Below are 20,963 nucleotides of genomic sequence, written 5' to 3'. Positions count from 1 at the left end.
AATTACAGTTTTCTGAACAGGCAACATGCAACAATTTCAAACATTTTTAACATGAGTTACAGTTCATATAAGGAAATCAGTCAATTGAAATAAATTCATTAGGCCCTAATCTATGGATTTCACATGACTGAGCATGGGTGCAGCCATGGGCAGGCGGGCATAGGCTCACCCACTTGGCAGCCAGGCCCATCCACTGGGAAACCAGGCCCAGCCAATCAGAATTATTTTTTCACCACAAAGGGGCTTTATTAAAGTGTAATTTTATTGTCCCCAGCACAAGGTACACCTTTGGAATGATCATGCTGTTTTTTTCAGCTTCTTGATATTCCACACCTGTCAGGTGGATGGATTATCTTGGCAAAGGAAAAATGATCACTAACATACTTGAAAACAAATTTGTGCACAAAATTTGAGAGAAATAAGCTTTTTGTGTATATGGACAATGTATAGGATTTTTTTATTTCAGCTCATGAACAGGGGTCCAACACTTTACACATCAACACCATTATCCCAGAAACCCTAGACCCACTCCAATTTGCATACCGCCCAAACAGATCCACAGATGATGCCATCTCTATTGCAGTCCACACTGCCCTTTCCCACCTGGACAAAAGGAACACTTATGTGAGAATGCTATTCATTGACTACAGCTCAGCGTTCAACACCATAGTGCCCTCAAAGCTCATCACTAAGCTAAGGATCCTGGGTGAAACACCTCCCTCTGCAACTGGTTCCTGGACTTCCTGACGGGCCACCCCCAGGTGGTAAGGGTAGGTAGCAACACATTTGCCACGCTGATCCTAAACACTGGAGCTCCCCAGTGGTGCATGCTCAGTCCGCTCCTGTACTCCCTGTTCACCCACGTCTGCCTGGCCAGGCACGACTCCAAAACAGTCATTAAGTTTGCAGACAACACAACAGTGTTGGCCTGATCACCGACAACGACGAGACAGCCTATAGGGAGGTCAAAGACCCGGCCAGGTGGTGCCAGAATAACAACCAATCCCTCAACGTAACCAAGACTAAGGAGATGATTGTGAACTACAGGAAAAGGAGGACCGAGTACGCCCCCATTCTCATCGACGAGGATGTAGTGGAGCAGGTTGAGAGCTTCAAGTTCCTTGGTGTCCACATCACCAACAAACTATAATGGTCCAAACACACAAAGACAGTCGTGAAGAGGGCACGACAAAGCCCATTCCCCCTCAGGAAACTAAAAAGATTTGGCATCGGTCCTGAGATCCTCAAAAGGTTCTACAGCTGCACCATTGAGAGCAACACTGCCTGGTATGGCAATTACTCGGCCTCCGAGCTACAGAGGGTAATGCGAGGGTAATGCGTAAGAGGGTAATGCATAAGGCCCAGTAAATCACTGGGGCTAAGCTGCCTGCCATCCAGGACCTCTATACCAGGTGGTGTCAGAGGAAGGCCCTAAAAAGACCCCAGCCACCCAAGTCATAGACTGTTCTCTCTACCAATGCACGGCAAGTGGTACCGGAGTGTCAAGTCTAGGACAAAAAGGCTTCTCAACAGTTTTCACCCCCAAGCCATAAGACTCCTGAACAGGTAATCAAATGGCTACCCGGACTATTTGCATTGTGTGCCCCCACAACCCCTCTTTTATGCTGCTGCTACTCTCTGTTTATCATATGTGCATAGTCACTATAACTATACATTCATGTACATACTACCTCAATTGGCCCGACCAACCAGTGTTCCCGCACCTTAGCTAACCACCACCCGCCAACCCCTCTTTATACGCTACTGATACTGTTCATCTGTTCATCATATATGCACAGTCACTTTAACCATATCTGCATGTACATACTACCTCAATCAGCCTGACTAACTGGTGTCTGTATATAGCCTTGCTACCTTTATAGTCTCGCTACAGTTTTTCACTGTCTTTTTATTTCTTTACTTACCTATTGTTCACCTAATACCTTTTTTGCACTATTGGTTAGAGTCTGTAAGTAAGCATCTCACTGTAAGGTCTACTATACCTGTTGTATTCGGCTCACACAGCCATGCAATCTCCATAGACAAATATTGGCAGTAGAATGGCCTTACTGAAGAGCTCAGTAAGTCAGGATGCCACCTTTACAACAAGTCAATTCGCAAAATGTCTGCCCTTCTAGAGTTGCCCCAGTCAACTGTAAGTGCTGCTATTGTGAAGTGGAAAGGTCTAGGAGCAACAATGGCTCAGCCGTGAAGTGGTAGACCGCAGAAGCTCACAGAACAGGACCGCCAAGTGCAGAAAGCGTGTAGTGCGTAAAAATAGTTTGTCCTCGATTGCAACACTCACTAACGAGTTCCAAACTGCCTCCGGAAGCAATGTCAGCACAATAACTGTTAGTTGGGAGCGTCATGAAATGTGTTTCCATGGCCGAGCAGCCACACACAAGCCTAAGATCACCATACGCAATGCCAAGTGTCGGCTGGAGTGGTGTAAAGCCCGCAGCCATTGGACACTGGAGCAGTGGATATGCGTTCTCTGGAGTGATGAATCACGCCATCTGGCAGTCCGACGGACAAATCTGGGTTTGGTGGATGCCAAGACAACGCTACCTGCCCGAATGCATAGTGCCAACTGTAAAGTTTGGTGGAGGAAGAATAATTGTCTTGGGCTGTTTTTCATGGTTCGGGCTAGGCCCCTTAGTTCCAGTGAAGGGAAAGCTTAATGCTACAGCATACAATTACAATCTAGATAATTCTGTGCTTCCAACTTTTTGGCAACAATTTGGGGGAGGACCTTTCCTCTTTCAGCATGACAATGCCCCCATGCACAAAGCGAGGTCCATATAGAAATGGTTTGTCGAAATCGATGTGGAAGAACATGACTGGCCTGCACAGAGCTCTGACCTCAACCCCATTGAACACCTTTGGGATGAATTGGAACGCCGACTGCGAGCCTGGCCTAATCTCCCAACATCAGTGCCCAACCTCACTAATGCTCTTGTGGCTGAATGGAAGCATGTCCCTGCAGCAATGTTCCAACATCTAGTGGAAAGACTTCCCAGAAGAGTGGAAGCTGTTATAGCAGCAAAGGGGGTTCATATTACAGAAATTATACAAATTTGCATTGGGGTGCCACTCTGGTGACAAAGCCCTTTGTTCCTTTCAAGTGGCAAAATTGTACCATTAAAAACGTACACATTTGCGGTCTTAAGGTACCACCTCAATGACAAATACATTTGTTCCTTTAAGTTGCAAAAAGCAAGACGTTAGATGTTCTAAACCTCTCTGCATTTACAATATGTCATGTAAAATAATGTTGATTCAACAACAATGAATATTAGCAAGACCTCTTTGTTGTCACATACTTTTACATAATCCTTTACAAAGACGTTAGGACTGCCGTTGGACAATAATAGTGATCAACCTGAACATAACCACAGACCATCTAAACTGGTACAACACTTCCATTAACGGGTGGCACAAATACAACACTGTGGAAACCACGGCCATACAATATGCTAATGAGCCCCCTCAGCTACATTGCCCACACAAACATGGAAAAAAACGCAGTGATGATTGCACCTTATATTCAAAATATTGTGTATAGAAATGTACCATTATACTAGATTATCTGCACATGTATCCTAAAAGGTACCGAACAGTACAGTATGTTTACCTCTGAAGATACTTTGTGTACTTTTGACCTTTTTGTACCCAAGGGAACAATACTGAACCCTAACCGTACCCATATTTTTGAGAGCGTACTAGTATAATAAGTGCATAAAATATTTGCCTTTATTTCTTTCCACTGGCGAATCGACCCCGAGCTGGAGGGGATGGGGGTGTGAACATCTCTTATGATGCTGTTATGGCAGGGTTCTCCAACCCTGTTCCTGGAGAGGTTTTCACTCAGCTAATTATTTGATTGATAAGCTGAATCAGGTTAGTTCCAACTGGGGTTGGAGCGAATACCCTCTTGTAGGTTTCTCTCCAGCAACAGGCTTGGAGTTAAAATCTACAGGAGGTTAGCTCTCCAGGAACAGGGTTGGAGTTCAAATCTATCGGAGGGTATCTCTCCAGGAACAGGGTTGGAGTTAAAATCTACAGGAGGTTAGCTCTCCAGGAACAGGGTTGGACTTAAAATCTACAGGAGGGTATCTCTCCAGGAACAGGGTTGGAGTTAAAATCTACAGGAGGGTATCTCTCCAGGAACATGGTTGGAGTTAAACACCTACAGGAGAATATCTCTCCAGGAACAGGGATGGCGTTATAACCTACAGGAGGGTATCTCTCCAGGAACAGGGTTGGAGTTATTACCTACAGGAGGGTATCTCTCCAGGAACAGGGATGGAGTTATTACCTACAGGAGGGTATCTCTCCAGGAACAGGGATGGAGTTATAACCTACAGGAGGGTATCTCTCCAGGAACAGGGATGGAGTTATAACCTACAGGAGGGTATCTCTCCAGGAACAGGGATGGAGTTATAACCTACAGGAGGGTATCTCTCCAGGAACAGGGATGGAGTTATAACCTACAGGAGGGTATCTCTCCAGGAACAGGGATGGAGTTATTACCTACAGGAGGGTATCTCTCCAGGAACAGGGTTGGAGTTATTACCTACAGGAGGGTATCTCTCCAGGAACAGGGATGGAGTTATAACCTACAGGAGGGTATCTCTCCAGGAACAGGGATGGAGTTATAACCTACAGGAGGGTATCTCTCCAGGAACAGGGTTGGAGTTATTACCTACAGGAGGGTATCTCTCCAGGAACAGGGATGGAGTTATAACCTACAGGAGGGTATCTCTCCAGGAACAGGGTTGGAGTTATTACCTACAGGAGGGTATCTCTCCAGGAACAGGGATGGAGTTATTACCTACAGGAGGGTATCTCTCCAGGAACAGGGTTGGAGTTATTACCTACAGGAGGGTATCTCTCCAGGAACAGGGTTGGAGTTATTACCTACAGGAGGGTATCTCTCCAGGAACAGGGATGGAGTTATTACCTACAGGAGGGTATCTCTCCAGGAACAGGGATGGAGTTATTACCTACAGGAGGGTATCTCTCCAGGAACAGGGATGGAGTTATTACCTACAGGAGGGTATCTCTCCAGGAACAGGGTTGGAGTTATTACCTACAGGAGGGTATCTCTCCAGGAACAGGGATGGAGTTATAACCTACAGGAGGGTATCTCTCCAGGAACAGGGATGGAGTTATTACCTACAGGAGGGTATCTCTCCAGGAACAGGGATGGAGTTATTACCTACAGGAGGGTATCTCTCCAGGAACAGGGATGGAGTTATTACCTACAGGAGGGTATCTCTCCAGGAACAGGGATGGAGTTATTACCTACAGGAGGGTATCTCTCCAGGAACAGGGTTGGAGTTATAACCTACAGGAGGGTATCTCTCCAGGAACAGGGATGGAGTTATTACCTACAGGAGGGTATCTCTCCAGGAACAGGGATGGAGTTATTACCTACAGGAGGGTATCTCTCCAGGAACATGGTTGGAGTTATAACCTACAGGAGGGTATCTCTCCAGGAACATGGTTGGAGTTATAACCTACAGGAGGGTATCTCTCCAGGAACAGGGTTGGAGTTATAACCTACAGGAGGGTATCTCTCCAGGAACAGGGATGGAGTTATTACCTACAGGAGGGTATCTCTCCAGGAACATGGTTGGAGTTATAACCTACAGGAGGGTATCTCTCCAGGAACAGGGTTGGAGTTATAACCTACAGGAGGGTATCTCTCCAGGAACAGGGATGGAGTTATTACCTACAGGAGGGTATCTCTCCAGGAACAGGGTTGGAGTTATAACCTACAGGAGGGTATCTCTCCAGGAACAGGGTTGGAGTTATAACCTACAGGAGGGTATCTCTCCAGGAACAGGGTTGGAGTTATTACCTACAGGAGGGTATCTCTCCAGGAACAGGGTTGGAGTTATAACCTACAGGAGGGTATCTCTCCAGGAACAGGGTTGGAGAGCCTTGTGTTATGGAATAGTAGCGTATAACCCCTAACAAAGGAACCAACCAAACGTAGTTGGTCTTGTAGAGCCATCTGGTGGGGGATGTCGATACAGGATAATGAAGCAAGACTTGGCAATATGACAGGACCTTCATCAGATTGATTATCACATCATCTATGTTATTTCAATGAGAAGACCTCATGTAGCCCTTTTTATCACTGTAATACAACACATCTCTTCAGATCTCTTTTTTTTGTGACTGACTGTGTTCAAAACCGGATTTCAAGCGCACCACACAGCTATGTTACCCTGAGCTGAAGCCTGCCAGCGCACCACACAGCTATGTTACTCTGAGCTGAAGCCTTCCAGTGCACCACACAACCATGTTACTCTGAGCTGAAGCCTGCCAGCGCACCACACAACCATGTCACTCTGAGCTGAAGCCTGCCAGCGCACCACACAACCATGTTACCCTGAGCTGAAGCCTGCCAGCGCACCACACAACCATGTTACCCTGACCTGAAGCCTGCCAGCGCACCACACAACCATGTTACTCTGAGCTGAAGCCTGCCAGCGCACCACACAACCATGTTACTCTGAGCTGAAGTCTGCCAGCGTGGACATTCTCTTGGGCAGCTAACAGAAGTCTTCAGGTCTCAGGCAAGGTTACACGCCACGTCAGTGTAGTACAAACCACCTCTGTTACATCTGGCTACATGTCCTAGATTGAATATTGAGAGTATTTTGAACACTGCCCAATGTTTTACTGACTCAATTGAATCAAATAGCATTGTCAAACAGATGGACTCAGTTAGTTATCGATCTGCTATAAAGGCTAAGTCAATTAGAAACCATTTGATAGGAAAGCTATCGAGTCACTGCCATTGATTTGGAGCGTTTTCAACCTTTTTTCTGGTCTCTGTGTGTATAAGTTGTATCAGTAGGTTCGTATTCTGTGGAAAAGTTCCATCTTTATTAACAGACATGCTGGAATGAGACATACTCCTGCACCCTGTAGTATTGTTGCTTAATGATGATTCCAAATTGGCCTGGTGGACAAACAACATCAAATCATTGTTGTCTGGCCTAGCTGTGAATTCCTCCACATTAGCTTTTTGTGCTACACTGACTCAGACAGTTTCAGGACATTGTGATGTTAGAGTTGTCCACAGCTAGGATGAACAAGGCCAAGGCCTCCACACTGCTGACATGGACAGATGGAAGTTCTAAGACATCAGAACTCATTGCCCTGAAGTCCACTGAGGTTACTGAGGTCCACTGAGGTCCACTGAGGTCCACTGAGGTCTACTGAGGGCCACTGAGGTCCACCAAGGTCTACTGAGGACCACTGAGGTCTACTGAGGTCCATTGAGGTCCACCGAGGTCTACTGAGGACCACTGAGGTCTACTGAGGTCCACTGAGGTCTACTGAGGTCTACTGAGGTCTACTGAGGTCTACTGAGGGCCACTGAGGTCTACTGATGTCCACTGAGGTCTACTGAGGTCTACTGAGGGCCACTGAGGTCTACCGAGGTCTACCGAGGTCTACCGAGGTCCACTGAGGTCCACGAGGCCTACTGAGGTCTACTGAGGGCCACTGAGGTCTACTGAGGTCTACTGAGGTCCACTGAGGTCTACTGAGGTCTACTGAGGCCCACTGAGGTCCACTGAGGTCTACTGAGGTCCACTGAGGTCTACTGAGGTCCACCGAGGCCTACTGAGGTCCACTGAGGCCTACTGAGGTCTACTGAGGGCCACTGAGGTCTACTGAGGTCTACCGAGGGCCACTGAGGTCTACCGAGGTCCACCGAGGTCCACTGAGGTCCACGAGGCCTACTGAGGTCTACTGAGGACCACTGAGGTCTACTGAGGTCTACTGAGGGCCACTGAGGTCTACCGAGGTCTACTGAGGTCCACTGAGGTCCACTGAGGTCTACTGAGGTCTACTGAGGGCCACTGGGGTCTACTGAGGGCCACTGAGGTCCACTGCGGTCCAATGAGGTCTACTGAGGTCCACTGAGGTCTACTGAGGGCCACTGAGGGCCATTGAGGTCCAATGAGGTCCACTGAGGGCCACTGGGGTCTACTGAGGGCCACTGAGGTCCACTGAGGTCCACTGTGGCCCAATGAGGTCTACTGAGGGCCACTGGGGTCTACTGAGGGCCACTGAGGTCCACTGAGGTCCACTGAGGGCCACTGAGGTCCACTGTGGTCCAATGAGGTCTACTGAGGGCCACTGAGGTCTACTGAGGTCTACTGTGGTCCAATGAGGTCTACTGAGGGCCACTGAGGTCTACTGATGTCCACTGTGGTCCAATGAGGTCTACTGAGGGCCACTGAGGTCTACTGAGGTCTACTGAGGTCCACTGTCCTAATATCTTTTTTCTGACTTTTCTGTGATCACTGTTGCAGTTGTTTGGCATGTGTTACTATTTTATGTGTATTTAAGCATTATTTATTGGTCCATTCTTGCCCATTTTCATATTTCTGTTTTAAAACTATGCTGTTTTCATTTAACCTATGCAATCTGGGACCTTTAGGGGAGGAGGTTAGTGGGTGGTGGATGGGGTGTTCTTTTAGGGTTTTATGTTGTTATGTCTGAAAATGTTCTAAAACTAAATGTATCACAAAAAAGTTGTATCAGTGACTCCTGAGGACTCACAGACAGGCATCACCTTTAACACAAGTGATTTGCATCACCTAGCATTGATAGTAAAACACATGTCTTATTTTGGGGGTTCTGGTCCAAAAAGCTAACAGAAATGAAGTAGATGATCCAACACATTAGAACCTTTTCACCAAAGGTTTCTTAAAGGGATCTTTGAGGGTTCTTTGTTGGGCAAAAAGGTTCTACCTGGAATAAAAAGTAGTCCTGGAAACTGGACAGCCGGAGAACCCTTTATGAACCCTTTCAAAGACAAAATGTTTCCATCCCTGAAAGGATGTTGGTCAGGTCCATGTCCTACTTCATTAGTGTTTTGCATCACAACAATAGAAACAGAATGGGAACATTATGACACTGATAATAGAAACAGAATGGGAACATTATGAGACTGAAAATAGAAACAGAATGGGAACATTATGAGACTGAAAATAGAAACAGAATGGGAACATTATGAGACTGAAAATAGAAACAGAATGGGAACATTATGAGACTGAAAATAGAAACAGAATGGGAACATTATGACACTGAAAATAGAAACAGAATGGGAACATTATGACACTGAAAAGGAAAGAACATGAGCTGTATGTTTCATTGATATCACACAATGTTCTTTTCAGATCAATGGATCCCGTCCATTTTAATGTTGGCCAGTGGACAGACTGTTTGATCTTCTCTCTCTTATTACTCCTTGTAAAAGGAAATAAAATATTATGCAGATCTTTTTAAAGTGCACCAAATGTGTAATTTGCTTGTCCTCCAAAAGAACACCATAATATTTTACATCACTGAATGTACCGCCTGTATTTTAGATCTGTAACGGTTCTCCTCGTCCTCTGAGGAAGAGTAGTCAAGATCGGACCAATGCGCAGCGTGGTATGTGTCCATGTTAATATTTAATAAATCAACTGAACACAGAATAACAAAACAACAAAGAGAGTGAACGAAACAGTCCTGTAAGGTGCAAACACACAAAACAGAAAACAACTACCCACAAATCAAATGGGAAAAACAGGCTACCTAGGTATGGTTCTCAATCAGAGACAACGATTGACAGCTGCCTCTGATTGAGAACCATACCAGGCCAAACACATAGAAAACCAAAACTAGAACAACACATAGAATGCCCACCCCAACTCACGCCCTGACCAACCTAAACAAGAAACATAACAAAGGAACTAAGGACAGGTCGTGACAAGATCACTGTAATTTAGATCACTTAATGCACCGCCTGTATTTTAGATCACAGAGGAACATGCCGGTCGTGCTTTCAGTTAAGTACAGTATTGAGTGTTTAGATTGGCATGACGTTTTCGAGGTCTCCAAGGGAGCCAATCAACTGGTTGATACCCTGTGGTCCCAACACACAACGTGAGGTCACTCAGGACACATTTCTGGTGTTGGCACTGCCATTTACCACTCGTTAAACTAAGGTGTTTAACAGGGCTGCGATCGGGCCAGGCAAGGCCCCCCGTGGTCTCATTGATCCTACCATTCAGTCCTCCCCAGGGGTGCTTTTAGAGATTTGGCAGGGTGTCAATTGGATTCTGAACTTTGTGACCACTGTCCTGTCAGTACATTCTTCTTAGAACTGGTCTTGGTGAAGAGATTACCTTGGTAAGGCTCTGAAAGTCACCCAGAGTTCTAATTCTAAGTTGCAACCAAGATAATGATTTGTTGCATTTTGGCTCACAGTGAACCTACACTGAACAGTTTTACAGTTTAGGATTGATCTACTCACTGCCAGAGGATGAGAAGACGAACAAAAGACAAAGAACAGAGTAGATATTGGTCATCCTTGGCGCATGTTCCTTAAAAGTGGAAATCAATGTGAACTTAGTTTGTAAGCACTGATGCCTTGGGTGCACATGTGGCCGGTGGCACCTTAATTGGTTAGGACAGCTCATCGTAATGGCTGGAACGGAATAATGGAATAGTATCAAACCCATTAAACACATGCCTTCCATTAGCTGTCCTCCCCTCGGTAGCCTCCTGTGCTTGGGTGACAAGTCCAAAAGATGATTCAAGGAAAATAACTTCTCAGAAGCCACATTTTAAGGCACAGAGAATAAATAGTCCCATTCTCTCCTGTCAAACACATCTGAATCTAAGGATGCTCAGGAACGTCCCAATATGCAGAGGAGTGTTGGACATTGGTTAATAAACCCTGTCTAATCCAATATGATGTATATCAAAGCAGATGTCTTTCACAACAGAGAAGCAAGACATTTAGCTGGTATTTGATTGTTTCGATTCAAAAGCAACATTTGTCTAAAAGAGCAACAATTAGACACATCTTTGCAATGCTTTAACAAAAATTTGAATGCAGCTTCTGTCAGACTTTGACACACTGGTCGAGAAAGTGCTTAAACATTTCCAGAAGAAAAGATGACAGTTTGGCAGAAAATGTATTGGGTGCCCTCAGGCGATTATTCAGAATTATTAAGGAGAGAGGAGAGACGACACGTTTAGATCAGGTAGTGAAATATTCCTTTTGAATCTCACTGTGCCTGAAAAAGCAGCCTGAATTAAACCTATTGGATGGGATCGGTCAGTGTCTGTAATTGACTGTACGTAGAGTGATGGCTTTGCATCATGTATCACCATCTCAAATACAGCCTCTCTTTGTTTCTTCATTGTCATTCCATGGCAACTATAGTTGGTTACAGCCTGTCAGGTAAGAGGGTCAGGTACCATTTTAGGTTTTTTAAATCAAATTTAAAACCCCACCTTTTTAGCATGTCTTTTAGTCAGGAATTGTTTTAAACATCCTCAGTGTTGTGTTATTTTATTAATCCTTCATACTACCTGTTCGCTTAAACTTTCATAATTTGATTGTTTTAATGTAAAGTGTGTTGCGATTTTGAATGCACTTTAAATAAATTTTGATTTGATTTAATTTACAACACATTTACATAAGACCAGGGCAAGCTATCACTTCTTCTCAAGGAGATGCGGTGTCTCCTGTCCCCTGTCCTCCAGTAGCCATTCCAATTCCTTCCTTCCTGTCTCAGACCTCATTAGAGAGTACCTCTGCCCAGCTCTCCTCAGAGAACATGTCATGCTATTCATAGCACACAGGCTAGGTATGGATCTCCTAGGACATCTGTAGGCAACTACATAGATGCATTCTTACTAGCAACCCAATTCCGTCTGAAACAAAGTTTTATGCTATCCTTGGTGGACTACGTAGGATACCATAATGAACAAAACCCATATTCTTTCTACAGATGTATTTATCTGTCTTATGTGGTGGTTATTCAACAGAGATGATTTGACTCAACTGAAGGTAATCTCATTTAACACAGAACTAAAATCTTGCGTAATTTGTTCAGATGCTTCGATAGACGTCTGTCAACGAGAGATTAGACTGAAGACTAATTAGTGCAGGTTATGTTTTTTTGTCATGAATCGTGCTCTGGAGGCAGCTCTGCAGAGCAGTCACTAGCTGGCACAGCCACAAAGTTTGTCATGAATCGTGCTCTGGAGGCAGCTCTGCAGAGCAGTCACTAGCTGGCACAGCCACAAAGTTTGTCATGAATCGTGCTCTGGAGGCAGCTCTGCAGAGCAGTCACTAGCTGGCACAGCCACAAAGTTTGTCATGAATCGTGCTCTGGAGGCAGCTCTGCAGAGTGGTCACTAGCTGGCACAGCCACAAAGTCATCCCATCTGATTTTTAACATAACCTTAACCCTGACCACACTGCTGACCATAATGCCTGACCTTAAATTAAGACCAAAAAGCACATTTTTTGTTTTCAATAATGTTTACAATATAGCCAATTCTGTCTTTGCAGCTGGTCCTTCTAGCCATAATCGCTCAGTTCTGCCTCAAGTATAAGACTCATCCCAATAAACATCAACCGGCTTAATTAGTCTGAGAGGCTCCTTCATTTGCTTTCATCTCAGTCAGCGGTCCAACACACTTTGAGAACATCTCTTCATCTTTCCCTGAAGAAGAGATCATCGAAACCATTTGGGTATTGGCTCCCCATTACCCCAGAGACAGGAAATCGATCTCGAAACTTCATGGCAGAGAAAGGGTCAATTGAACACCTTGTTCATTGGTCAATTACTTTAACATTCCTTTGACCTTTTTAGGTCATCACCACATTCTCATGTGCCAATGTCACGGGCGGCTTCTCTCTGCCGGGACCACAATGCACCAGGCAGTAACCTTCATGCTCGTCAATAAGGCTGAGTAAGAGTTTTTAGGAGACCATGTAGCTTGATACCACTCACCAGAGTGGATAGTATGCGCGGTATTGATTTCATGGTTCCCCGTAAGAGCAATTAGCATGTTCCCTGCCTGCAGCAGCAACCTGTGAACTCTTTGACCAGCTGTTTCTTTTGTCGCTGAGGATCACGCACATTCGCTTTACACTCTGCAACAGAACACAGTGGAACAGAACACAGCGGAACAGAACACAGAACACAGTGGAACAGAACACAGTGGAACAGAACACAGTGGAACAGAACACAGAACACAGTGGAACAGAACACAGTGGAACAGAACACAGTGGAACAGAACACAGTGGAACAGAACACAGAACACAGTGGAACAGAACACAGTGGAACAGAGCACAGAACACAGTGGAACAGAACAGAGAACACAGTGACACAGAACACAGAACACACAGTCACTCTGCATGCACTGACTCAGGTACCGCTTGTTAGTGTGGTTTGTCTCTTCACCACATTTCAATCCTTTTCAACACAATAAGTAAACATTAAAGGGATAGTTCACCCAAATGACCAAGTGACATATTGTTTTCCTTACCCCGTAAGCAGTCTATGAACAAAGTATGATGACAGCAACCATTTACATTTTTCAGAATGTTTTATTATTTGGTGTTTTTATCAACGTCAATCAATAAGATATAGCAATCACATGATTACCACAGCAACAAAACATGAGCAAGAACAGGGGGGAGGGGGGGGGGGGATACAGCAGTTCAGGATACAACAATTGAGCGATAATATTACATGAGGGGTACCTAACCAAGGTCTGTGATGGTGGAAGTGGCGACCAGCCCACTAGAATCTTTGTAGCGGTGCCATGCTTTGGTTTTATTTACTTGGCCACTGTTTCCAAATGCTAACTTTGTTTTTCATTCGTGGCACAAATCCAATGCAAGTCAATAGTACTCAAATGTGTCACACTTCATGTCCAAACCATCTATTGAGCTACACAATCAATGTTAGATATTTTAGGACGATTTGGACATGAAGCATTGTCCATACTGAATTCATATCAAGCCATTAGAAGTGAAGCCACAAGAAGATAGGCGTGTACATCAGTGGAGGCTGCTGAGGGGAGGACGGCTCATAAAAATGGTTGGAATGGAGTGAATGGAATGGCATCAATCACCTGGAAACCATGTGTTTAATGTATTTGATACCATTCCACTGATTCCGCACCTGCCATTACCACGAGCTCGTCCTCCCCAATTAAGGTGCTACCAACCTCCTGTGGTGTACATCCATGTGAATGTATTTTATTTTCAAAGAGTACAAACAGATGAGTGAAGTAGACGAAGTCCCAGATGTCCCAGATGTTCCTGGAGAGATACCGTCCTGTAGGTTTTAACTCCAACCCTGTTCCTGGAGAGCTACCGTCCTGTAGGGTTTAACTCCAACCCTGTTCCTGGAGAGATACCGTCCTGTAGGGTTTAACTCCAACCCTGTTCCTGGAGAGATACCGTCCTGTAGGGTTTAACTCCAACCCTGTTCCTGGAGAGATACCGTCCTATAAGTTTTGACTACATGATGCTAGCTCTCCAGGAACAGGGTTGGAGTTAAAACCTACAGGATGATATCGCTCCAGGAACAGGGTTGGAGTTAAAACCTACAGGACGGTATCTCTCCAGGAACAGGGTTGGAGTTAAAACCTACAGGATGATATCGCTCCAGGAACAGGGTTGGAGTTAAACCCTACAGGATGATATCGCTCCAGGAACAGGGTTGGAGTTAAAACCTACAACAGGGTAGCTCTTCAGGAACAGGGTTGGAGTTAAACCCTACAGGATGATATCGCTCCAGGGACAGGGTTGGAGTTAAAACCTACAGGATGATATAGCTCCAGGAACAGGCTTGGAGTTAAACCCTACAGGATGATATCGCTCCAGGAACAGGGTTGGAGTTAAAACCTACAGCAGGGTAGCTCTTCAGGAACAGGGTTGGAGTTAAACCCTACAGGATGATATAGCTCCAGGAACAGGGTTGGAGTTAAAACCTATAGGACAGTAGCTCTCCAGGAAGATATTACCTCACTAATTAACTCTGTGGTTAATTACTTAATCGTGCCATTGTTACACATTTCATATATTGGTCTCATTACTTCTAATTAACATAAATAAAACCCTCACATACAATACCCTAATTATATTATAACAGTGTACTTTATCATAAAATAGTTGATTCATATTGACTCCATAATATAGTGTTTAATAACCCTTTCTCATCCACCTACACTCAGAAAATGAAGAGAGAGTCCCTATTGGGCCACAGATCGATGCCATGTTAACATGGAAAAGGGAGAAATTCAAAATCAAAGCCGTCGTCATGGCAACGGCCCCTGCCAGATTCCACCAATCAATGGAGTCCGCAAGGCGATGTGAGAGGCGCCAGGCGGGGAAAAAAGGCCAGGCGTCCTACATAAAGAGTCCGGGACGGGGAGTCAGGGCGCCACAACTGGGCAACCCACCTCTTGCACACACTCACACAAAGACATTAAGCACTAAGGGGAAGACGGAAAGAGTGAAACGAAGAAAAAGAAGGAACAGAGAAGAGAGAGAGAGAGAGAGAGAGAGAGAGGGGATATATATGACTAGATATGGCACACACCTATGAAGGAGGAATCCCTGCCCGGGTCTATCTGGGAACCCTGCTCGTGGCTCTTTGCTTCCACCCCATCTCCGTTGGAGGAGGTAAGGTGACTGTGTGACAGACTGCTCTGCATAGTGATCAACTGTTTAGCTTGTCTATTTGAGTCACTCTTTCCTCTCTCACTACAGTACATCAACAACATCCGTTTGATTTCCTATTCTATTTACATTTCTTATCCTACAGAAGGGTAGGAAAGAGATACAACTCTGTTTTAGAGGAATATCATGTCCAAACCATCTATTGAGCTACACAATCAATGTTAAATATTTTAGGATGATTTGGACTTGAAGCGTTGTCCCCAACACTCAGTGGGTTGAGGAAACGCTGGTGGGACACGTTGCATGTGGGTTGCTCTCTTTAAGCCCAGAGGCACTAGGTTGAGTATTGGAATAGCAGCACTGTCCCCCCCAGTTCACTTTCCCACATCCTATCTCTGTTTGTCTGTGATGTTTTGCAGGGAGAGCCTGAGATGTTTGTTTTTGTGTGGCCTTTGTGAGTCACAATCGATGAGGATGCTATTTTAGAGACTGAAGAAAATGCTCTTTCCTATATTGAAGGACTTGACCGGGGAAGCATCAATTGAATTACACTTTATTTCAGGCTATAACACCTTCATCTTGCATGGCAGTTTTTTCCTCATGCGTTTTGTGTGCTTGTCTTGTGTACTCATACACATGCATTTCTATGTTTAATTTAGGGGATTCAACCCACCAGCTTCTAAAAACCACTGTGCTTGACTAGAGGAGAAAATCCGTAATCTTTTATTAATAACATCCTCCTCAGCTGTATCAATTCCCCTGAAGTTCTCACTTCAATCTATTGCAATGAATTCACCCCGGCATTTTAAAGGAAACAAATGGAATGCTTGATTGCAGCACATTTAAACTAGGAAGTAATTAGCCGGAACAAATCAATCACAATTCACGTCACAATTAAATGGCATGTTTACCTATCACAATTAATATGCTTGCAAAAGACAAATTGAACTTCAGAAGTCCAATTTTGTTTGAGCTGGGTGAATGACACAAATTACACAAATGCAAAATGCAAATGTCAAAGTTATTTGTCAGTGGCCCACAAGCATCAGCTGCCGTCAGGGAGATGTAGGGTATAGGCTAGTTGTGTCTAATGAACTGAACAAAGGTTGCTTTGAAGTGGAGGTGCATGATTAGCCGACAGTGGTGACATGAAGACTGGGGGGTGAGGCAGCTAAGGGAGTGGAGGGGGGGCATGAGTCTTTCTCCCCCTGTGTCTCATTAAACCTACAGTAACAGGAGGAAGCAGCTGGTGTCAATGGAGGCAGAGGAAGGAGAGCGTTAAAGAGAGTGAGCGTGCAGCTTGTCGTGCTGAGACCTTCTTTCATGTGACTCTACAGTGTGCATGTGCCACTTGTGTTCATCCTCAAGAAGACCCTGTAGTGAAGAAGGAGACATCTTGTGTTCAACCTCACAGGGACCCTGTAGTGAAGAAGGAGACATCTTGTGCTCAACCTCACAGGGACCCTGTAGTGAAGAAGGAGACATCTTGTGTTCAACCTCACAGGGACCCTGTAGTGAAGAAGGAGACATCTTGTGCTCAACCTCACAGGGACCCTGTAGTGAAGAAGGAGACATCTTGTGTTCAACCTCACAGGAACCCTGTAGCGTTAGTAATACATCTAATTAATACTACTTTTACCAGCAGTGTAGGTGTGTGCAGTAGTTAACCATTTAACCATTTACGTCCTGAATGGCTGGGTGCTCACCCCCAGTGATGCACTGGGCCGTCCGTACCACCCTCTGTAGGGCCTTCCGGATGAGGGGGTTGCAGTTGCCATACCAGACGGTGATACAACCAGTCAGGATGCTCTCGATGATGCAGCTGTAAAAGTTCCTAAGGATCTGAGGCGCCATGCCAAATCGTATCAGCCTCCTGAGGGAGAAGAGGCACGACTGTGCTGGTGTTGGAGGATCATGTTAAGTCCTCAGTGATGTAGACACCGAGCAATTTGATTCAGTCTATTCATGTAATAATCTGCAAATATGGATTTAAAAACTTTAAAAAGTAGTTTAGTCAGGGGATAAAAAAATGTTTTCGACATGTCTGGTGCTTATACAGCATAGCCTAGGCATAATTATACTTAAAGACAAGTAGCCTATTGGTTTCATAGCCTACACTATTACCATCCATTATTATCTGTCTATTAACAATGTGTTTTACACTCCAAGATGCTGACCCTAAACCCAAACCACGGGTAGGATTTCCCCATTAGCGACTAGGTCAGTCACTTTTCAACTGCAGACGAACTCAGCAACTCTTCAAGTTAATGGCTGTGTATCTCATCACTGCACTGTTAATTAAGCTTTTGAAGGAGAGAGTGTAGAGTGTTAAGGCTGGTAGACAGCTTGTCATAATTAATGATTGGTTAGCGGTTGTAATTCAACCGGTGTTGATTGGCAGAAGGCTCAACTGTCAACTCAACATTCAGTGTCGAAGTGAGTGATGACTGGAGAAGAAGGGCTCTATCTCAATTTGTCTTTCCGCAATTCCTCACATCCTTCACAACAGTAATGGAGGAGAAGGTCCAAGGGGAGGATACCATATAGAATAGAGAGAACGGTGAATAGAATGAGGTTGTGAGGAATCGAGGACAGATGAATTGAGAAAGAGGTGTTTTCACTTGCAGTTGACCCGGTGTTGAATGGGATCCCTTCATCTTCTCTTCCTGCAGCCGCGCTGAAGCAGGAGGTGGCGCTGGAGAATGGCGCCACAACGCTGAATCACTCCATGGCAATGGTGCAGCGCATGGAAGGTCTTCTGGCCCAAGGCAACGGCAGTGATGTGGCCCTCCGCGTGCAGACGGTCAACACCGATGAGGTGAAGGTGATCCAGGCGCACACGCTGGTGCTCTCGCTGCAGAGCGAGGTGTTTGAGGAGCTGCTGCTCAGCCACAACACCAGCACCTTGGTCCTGAGAGAGCCTGCCGACTGTGCTGCTGTCTTTGACAAGTTCATCAGGTGAGGGGACTGGGGGGGGGGGGGGGGGGGGGGGGGGGTAGAATCAGTGTACACCTCAAGAGGATAGGGGAGGAACAGAAATGGGCTAGTGGTGTTTCATGTTTTTATTTTAAAAAGTGACCTCCTTTCAAGTTCAGTAATGACTGCCAATGTTTCTGCAGAACGATCTAGCCTTGTTTTATCTCTGCAGGTACCTCTACTGCGGTGACATCTCTGTGCGCTTGGACCAGGCAATCCCTCTGCACAAGCTGGCTAGCAAGTACCGTGTGTGGAGCCTCCAGCAGGGCCTGAGCCAGTACATGACAGGGCACCTGTCCAGCGACTCCCCGACCGGCCACGTGGTTGGCTGGTACCAGTATGCCATGCAGATCGGCGACGCCAACCTGAGGGACAGCTGCCTCCAGTACCTCTCCTGGAACCTGTCGTCGGTGTTGCAGAGCGGCGAGTGGGGCTCCATCAGCGACGACCTGCTGCTGTCCCTGATGCAGCGCTCCGACCTCATCCTGCAGAGCGAGCTGGAGCTCTACGAGGCCCTGGAAGCCTGGATCGGCCAGAACCAGCCGGCAGGCCTAACGGTGGAGAATGCCCTGAGGCAGGTGCGCTACGGCATGATCCCCCCGCAGCACCTGTTCCGTCTGCAGAAGCAGTCACCAGTCATGCTGAAATACTACGAGTCCATCCGTGACCTGCTCTTCCTGGCCTTCCAGTTCCACTCGGCCTCGCCTGTCCAGCTGGCCAAATACTTTGACGTCAACTGCAGCATATTCACGCCACGCAACTACCTGTCACCGTCCTGGGGCTCTCCGTGGGTCATCAATAACCCCACGCGCGACGACCGCAGCTTCAGCTTCCAGACCCAGCTGGGCCCCAGCGGCAGCGACGCCAGCAAGCGGGTGACCTGGAACGGCCTGTTCTCCCCGCGCTGGCTCCCGCTCAGCGTGCGCTCCGCCTATACAAACGAGATGCAGGCCACACGCACTGACGCCGGTCGTCCTCGCATCATCGTCACCCCAGCCACTTCCAGCCCCGACTTCGCGGGTGTGAGCTTCCAGAAGACGGTGATCGTGACGGCGAGGCAGGGGGGTAAAATGGTGGTTCGTCACGTCTACAACTTCCACCAGAGCACTGAGGAGGCCGGGGATTTCCTGGTGGAAGCCGACCTTCACCGCCGGGCGTCTGAATACCTCATCGACAGCTCCCTCTACCTGCACGTCGTGGTAAAGCCCCTTTACCACAGCCTCATCGTTGCCAGGAAATAGGCCAAGAGGTTGTTGTTGCCTTAGTAACCAACGGTTCCCATTAGATGGTCAAGTTGCAGAAGTAAAAATTGGCTATATCATAAAAAAATGATGAAAACAAAACATTTGCTTTTTGGTCTTAATTTAAGGTACACGGCATAAGGTTTGCAGTGTGGTTGAGGTTATATTTCAAGAACAGATATTGTAGAAATAGTCTGGGTGTATGACTTTGGAACTTGCCCAGACAGTGATGACCGTAGCCAACCGCCCTCCCTGCAGAGTCCCCCCCCTAGCCTGCAGACAAAGTCACACATGCACACACTCATATCACAACTCCTGTTTATTGGCCTGGTACTGGGCACCTCTGTTCTACATAAGGTAATGGTACTTTTTACAGTAGTGGTTAAGTTTGTCTCCAAACTGTTTTAGCTCTGAAAAGAGGTGTATGGAGCCAACTGTAACTGTACTGCATCTATTAAAGAAGTCAATGAAAGAGTTACAGATAATAACAGTTCCTCCACATTGTCCCTCCCCACAAATCGTACACACATGGTAGGGGCAAACACGACTGCACTGTATTTGTTTGAGATATGATTATGTCAATAGTTGGATATTTCCTTGATTGCCCCTGATTAGAGGAAAGGCACATTCTTTATGACATATTTAACTGTATGATGTTAACTGCATCGCTATAGGATACTACTAGTAAATCAAAGTGTCAGTTATTGGTATTGTTTCCATGAGCTGAACTCTCACTTTGTTGGTGCTAACCAAACCTCACAGGATCAAGTGAAGCTTCTTTCGTCGCTTTGCACACTGCCAACACCATAAGTACAGGCCATTTTAAAAGCATGCATTCATACCACCATTAGTCACAATCACACACATACGTTTACAGGCCTAAATGTTATAGCCATGCTGATACTCAGTGACTGGACAATTCCTATACCAGAGTTTCTCTAGAAGCCATTTTGCTGTTGCCCTACTCTTTTGCAATTGAGGAGCATTTCTATTGAATCTTTAAGCCAACCTGCAGTATTAGTGCTATTAGAAGGATTGTGTAGTTGTGAGTAGTACTTATATAATGAATTATGCACAGACCTATGGACGACATTGTTGGTCTAAATTATACTTCCGGGTCTTTAGAATGTCACTGGTTCATGTAGCTACCATATCTCTCTATGTGCTCTTCCTATATCCTGAATAAAATGTTATTTTACCCCGTCTGTAATTGGTCTGTTTACTTGATT

At 45.7% G+C, this 20,963-nt stretch overlaps 1 protein-coding gene across 2 annotated transcripts; it reads left to right on the top strand.

Moving 5' to 3' along the window:
* The first annotated feature begins 15,269 nt into the window (after positions 1-15,269).
* Positions 15,270-20,963, top strand: LOC110485279 (BTB/POZ domain-containing protein 17-like). Of its 2 annotated transcripts, none has more exons than XM_036939230.1 (3): positions 15,270-15,520; positions 18,145-18,475; positions 18,666-20,963. In XM_036939230.1, the coding sequence occupies exons 1-3, from the start codon at positions 15,427-15,429 to the stop codon at positions 19,732-19,734; spliced, it is 1,494 nt and encodes a 497-aa protein (XP_036795125.1). In that variant the 5' UTR covers positions 15,270-15,426; the 3' UTR covers positions 19,735-20,963. The 2 variants fall into 2 exon arrangements, with proteins under 2 accessions (XP_036795125.1, XP_036795126.1); XM_036939231.1 differs by having other exon boundaries at positions 15,271-15,520; positions 18,190-18,475.

The sequence above is a fragment of the Oncorhynchus mykiss genome, chromosome 12 (assembly GCF_013265735.2).
Source record: "Oncorhynchus mykiss isolate Arlee chromosome 12, USDA_OmykA_1.1, whole genome shotgun sequence".
Taxonomy (NCBI): domain Eukaryota; kingdom Metazoa; phylum Chordata; class Actinopteri; order Salmoniformes; family Salmonidae; genus Oncorhynchus; species Oncorhynchus mykiss.
This window is presented reverse-complemented; position numbering and strand designations above follow the sequence as displayed.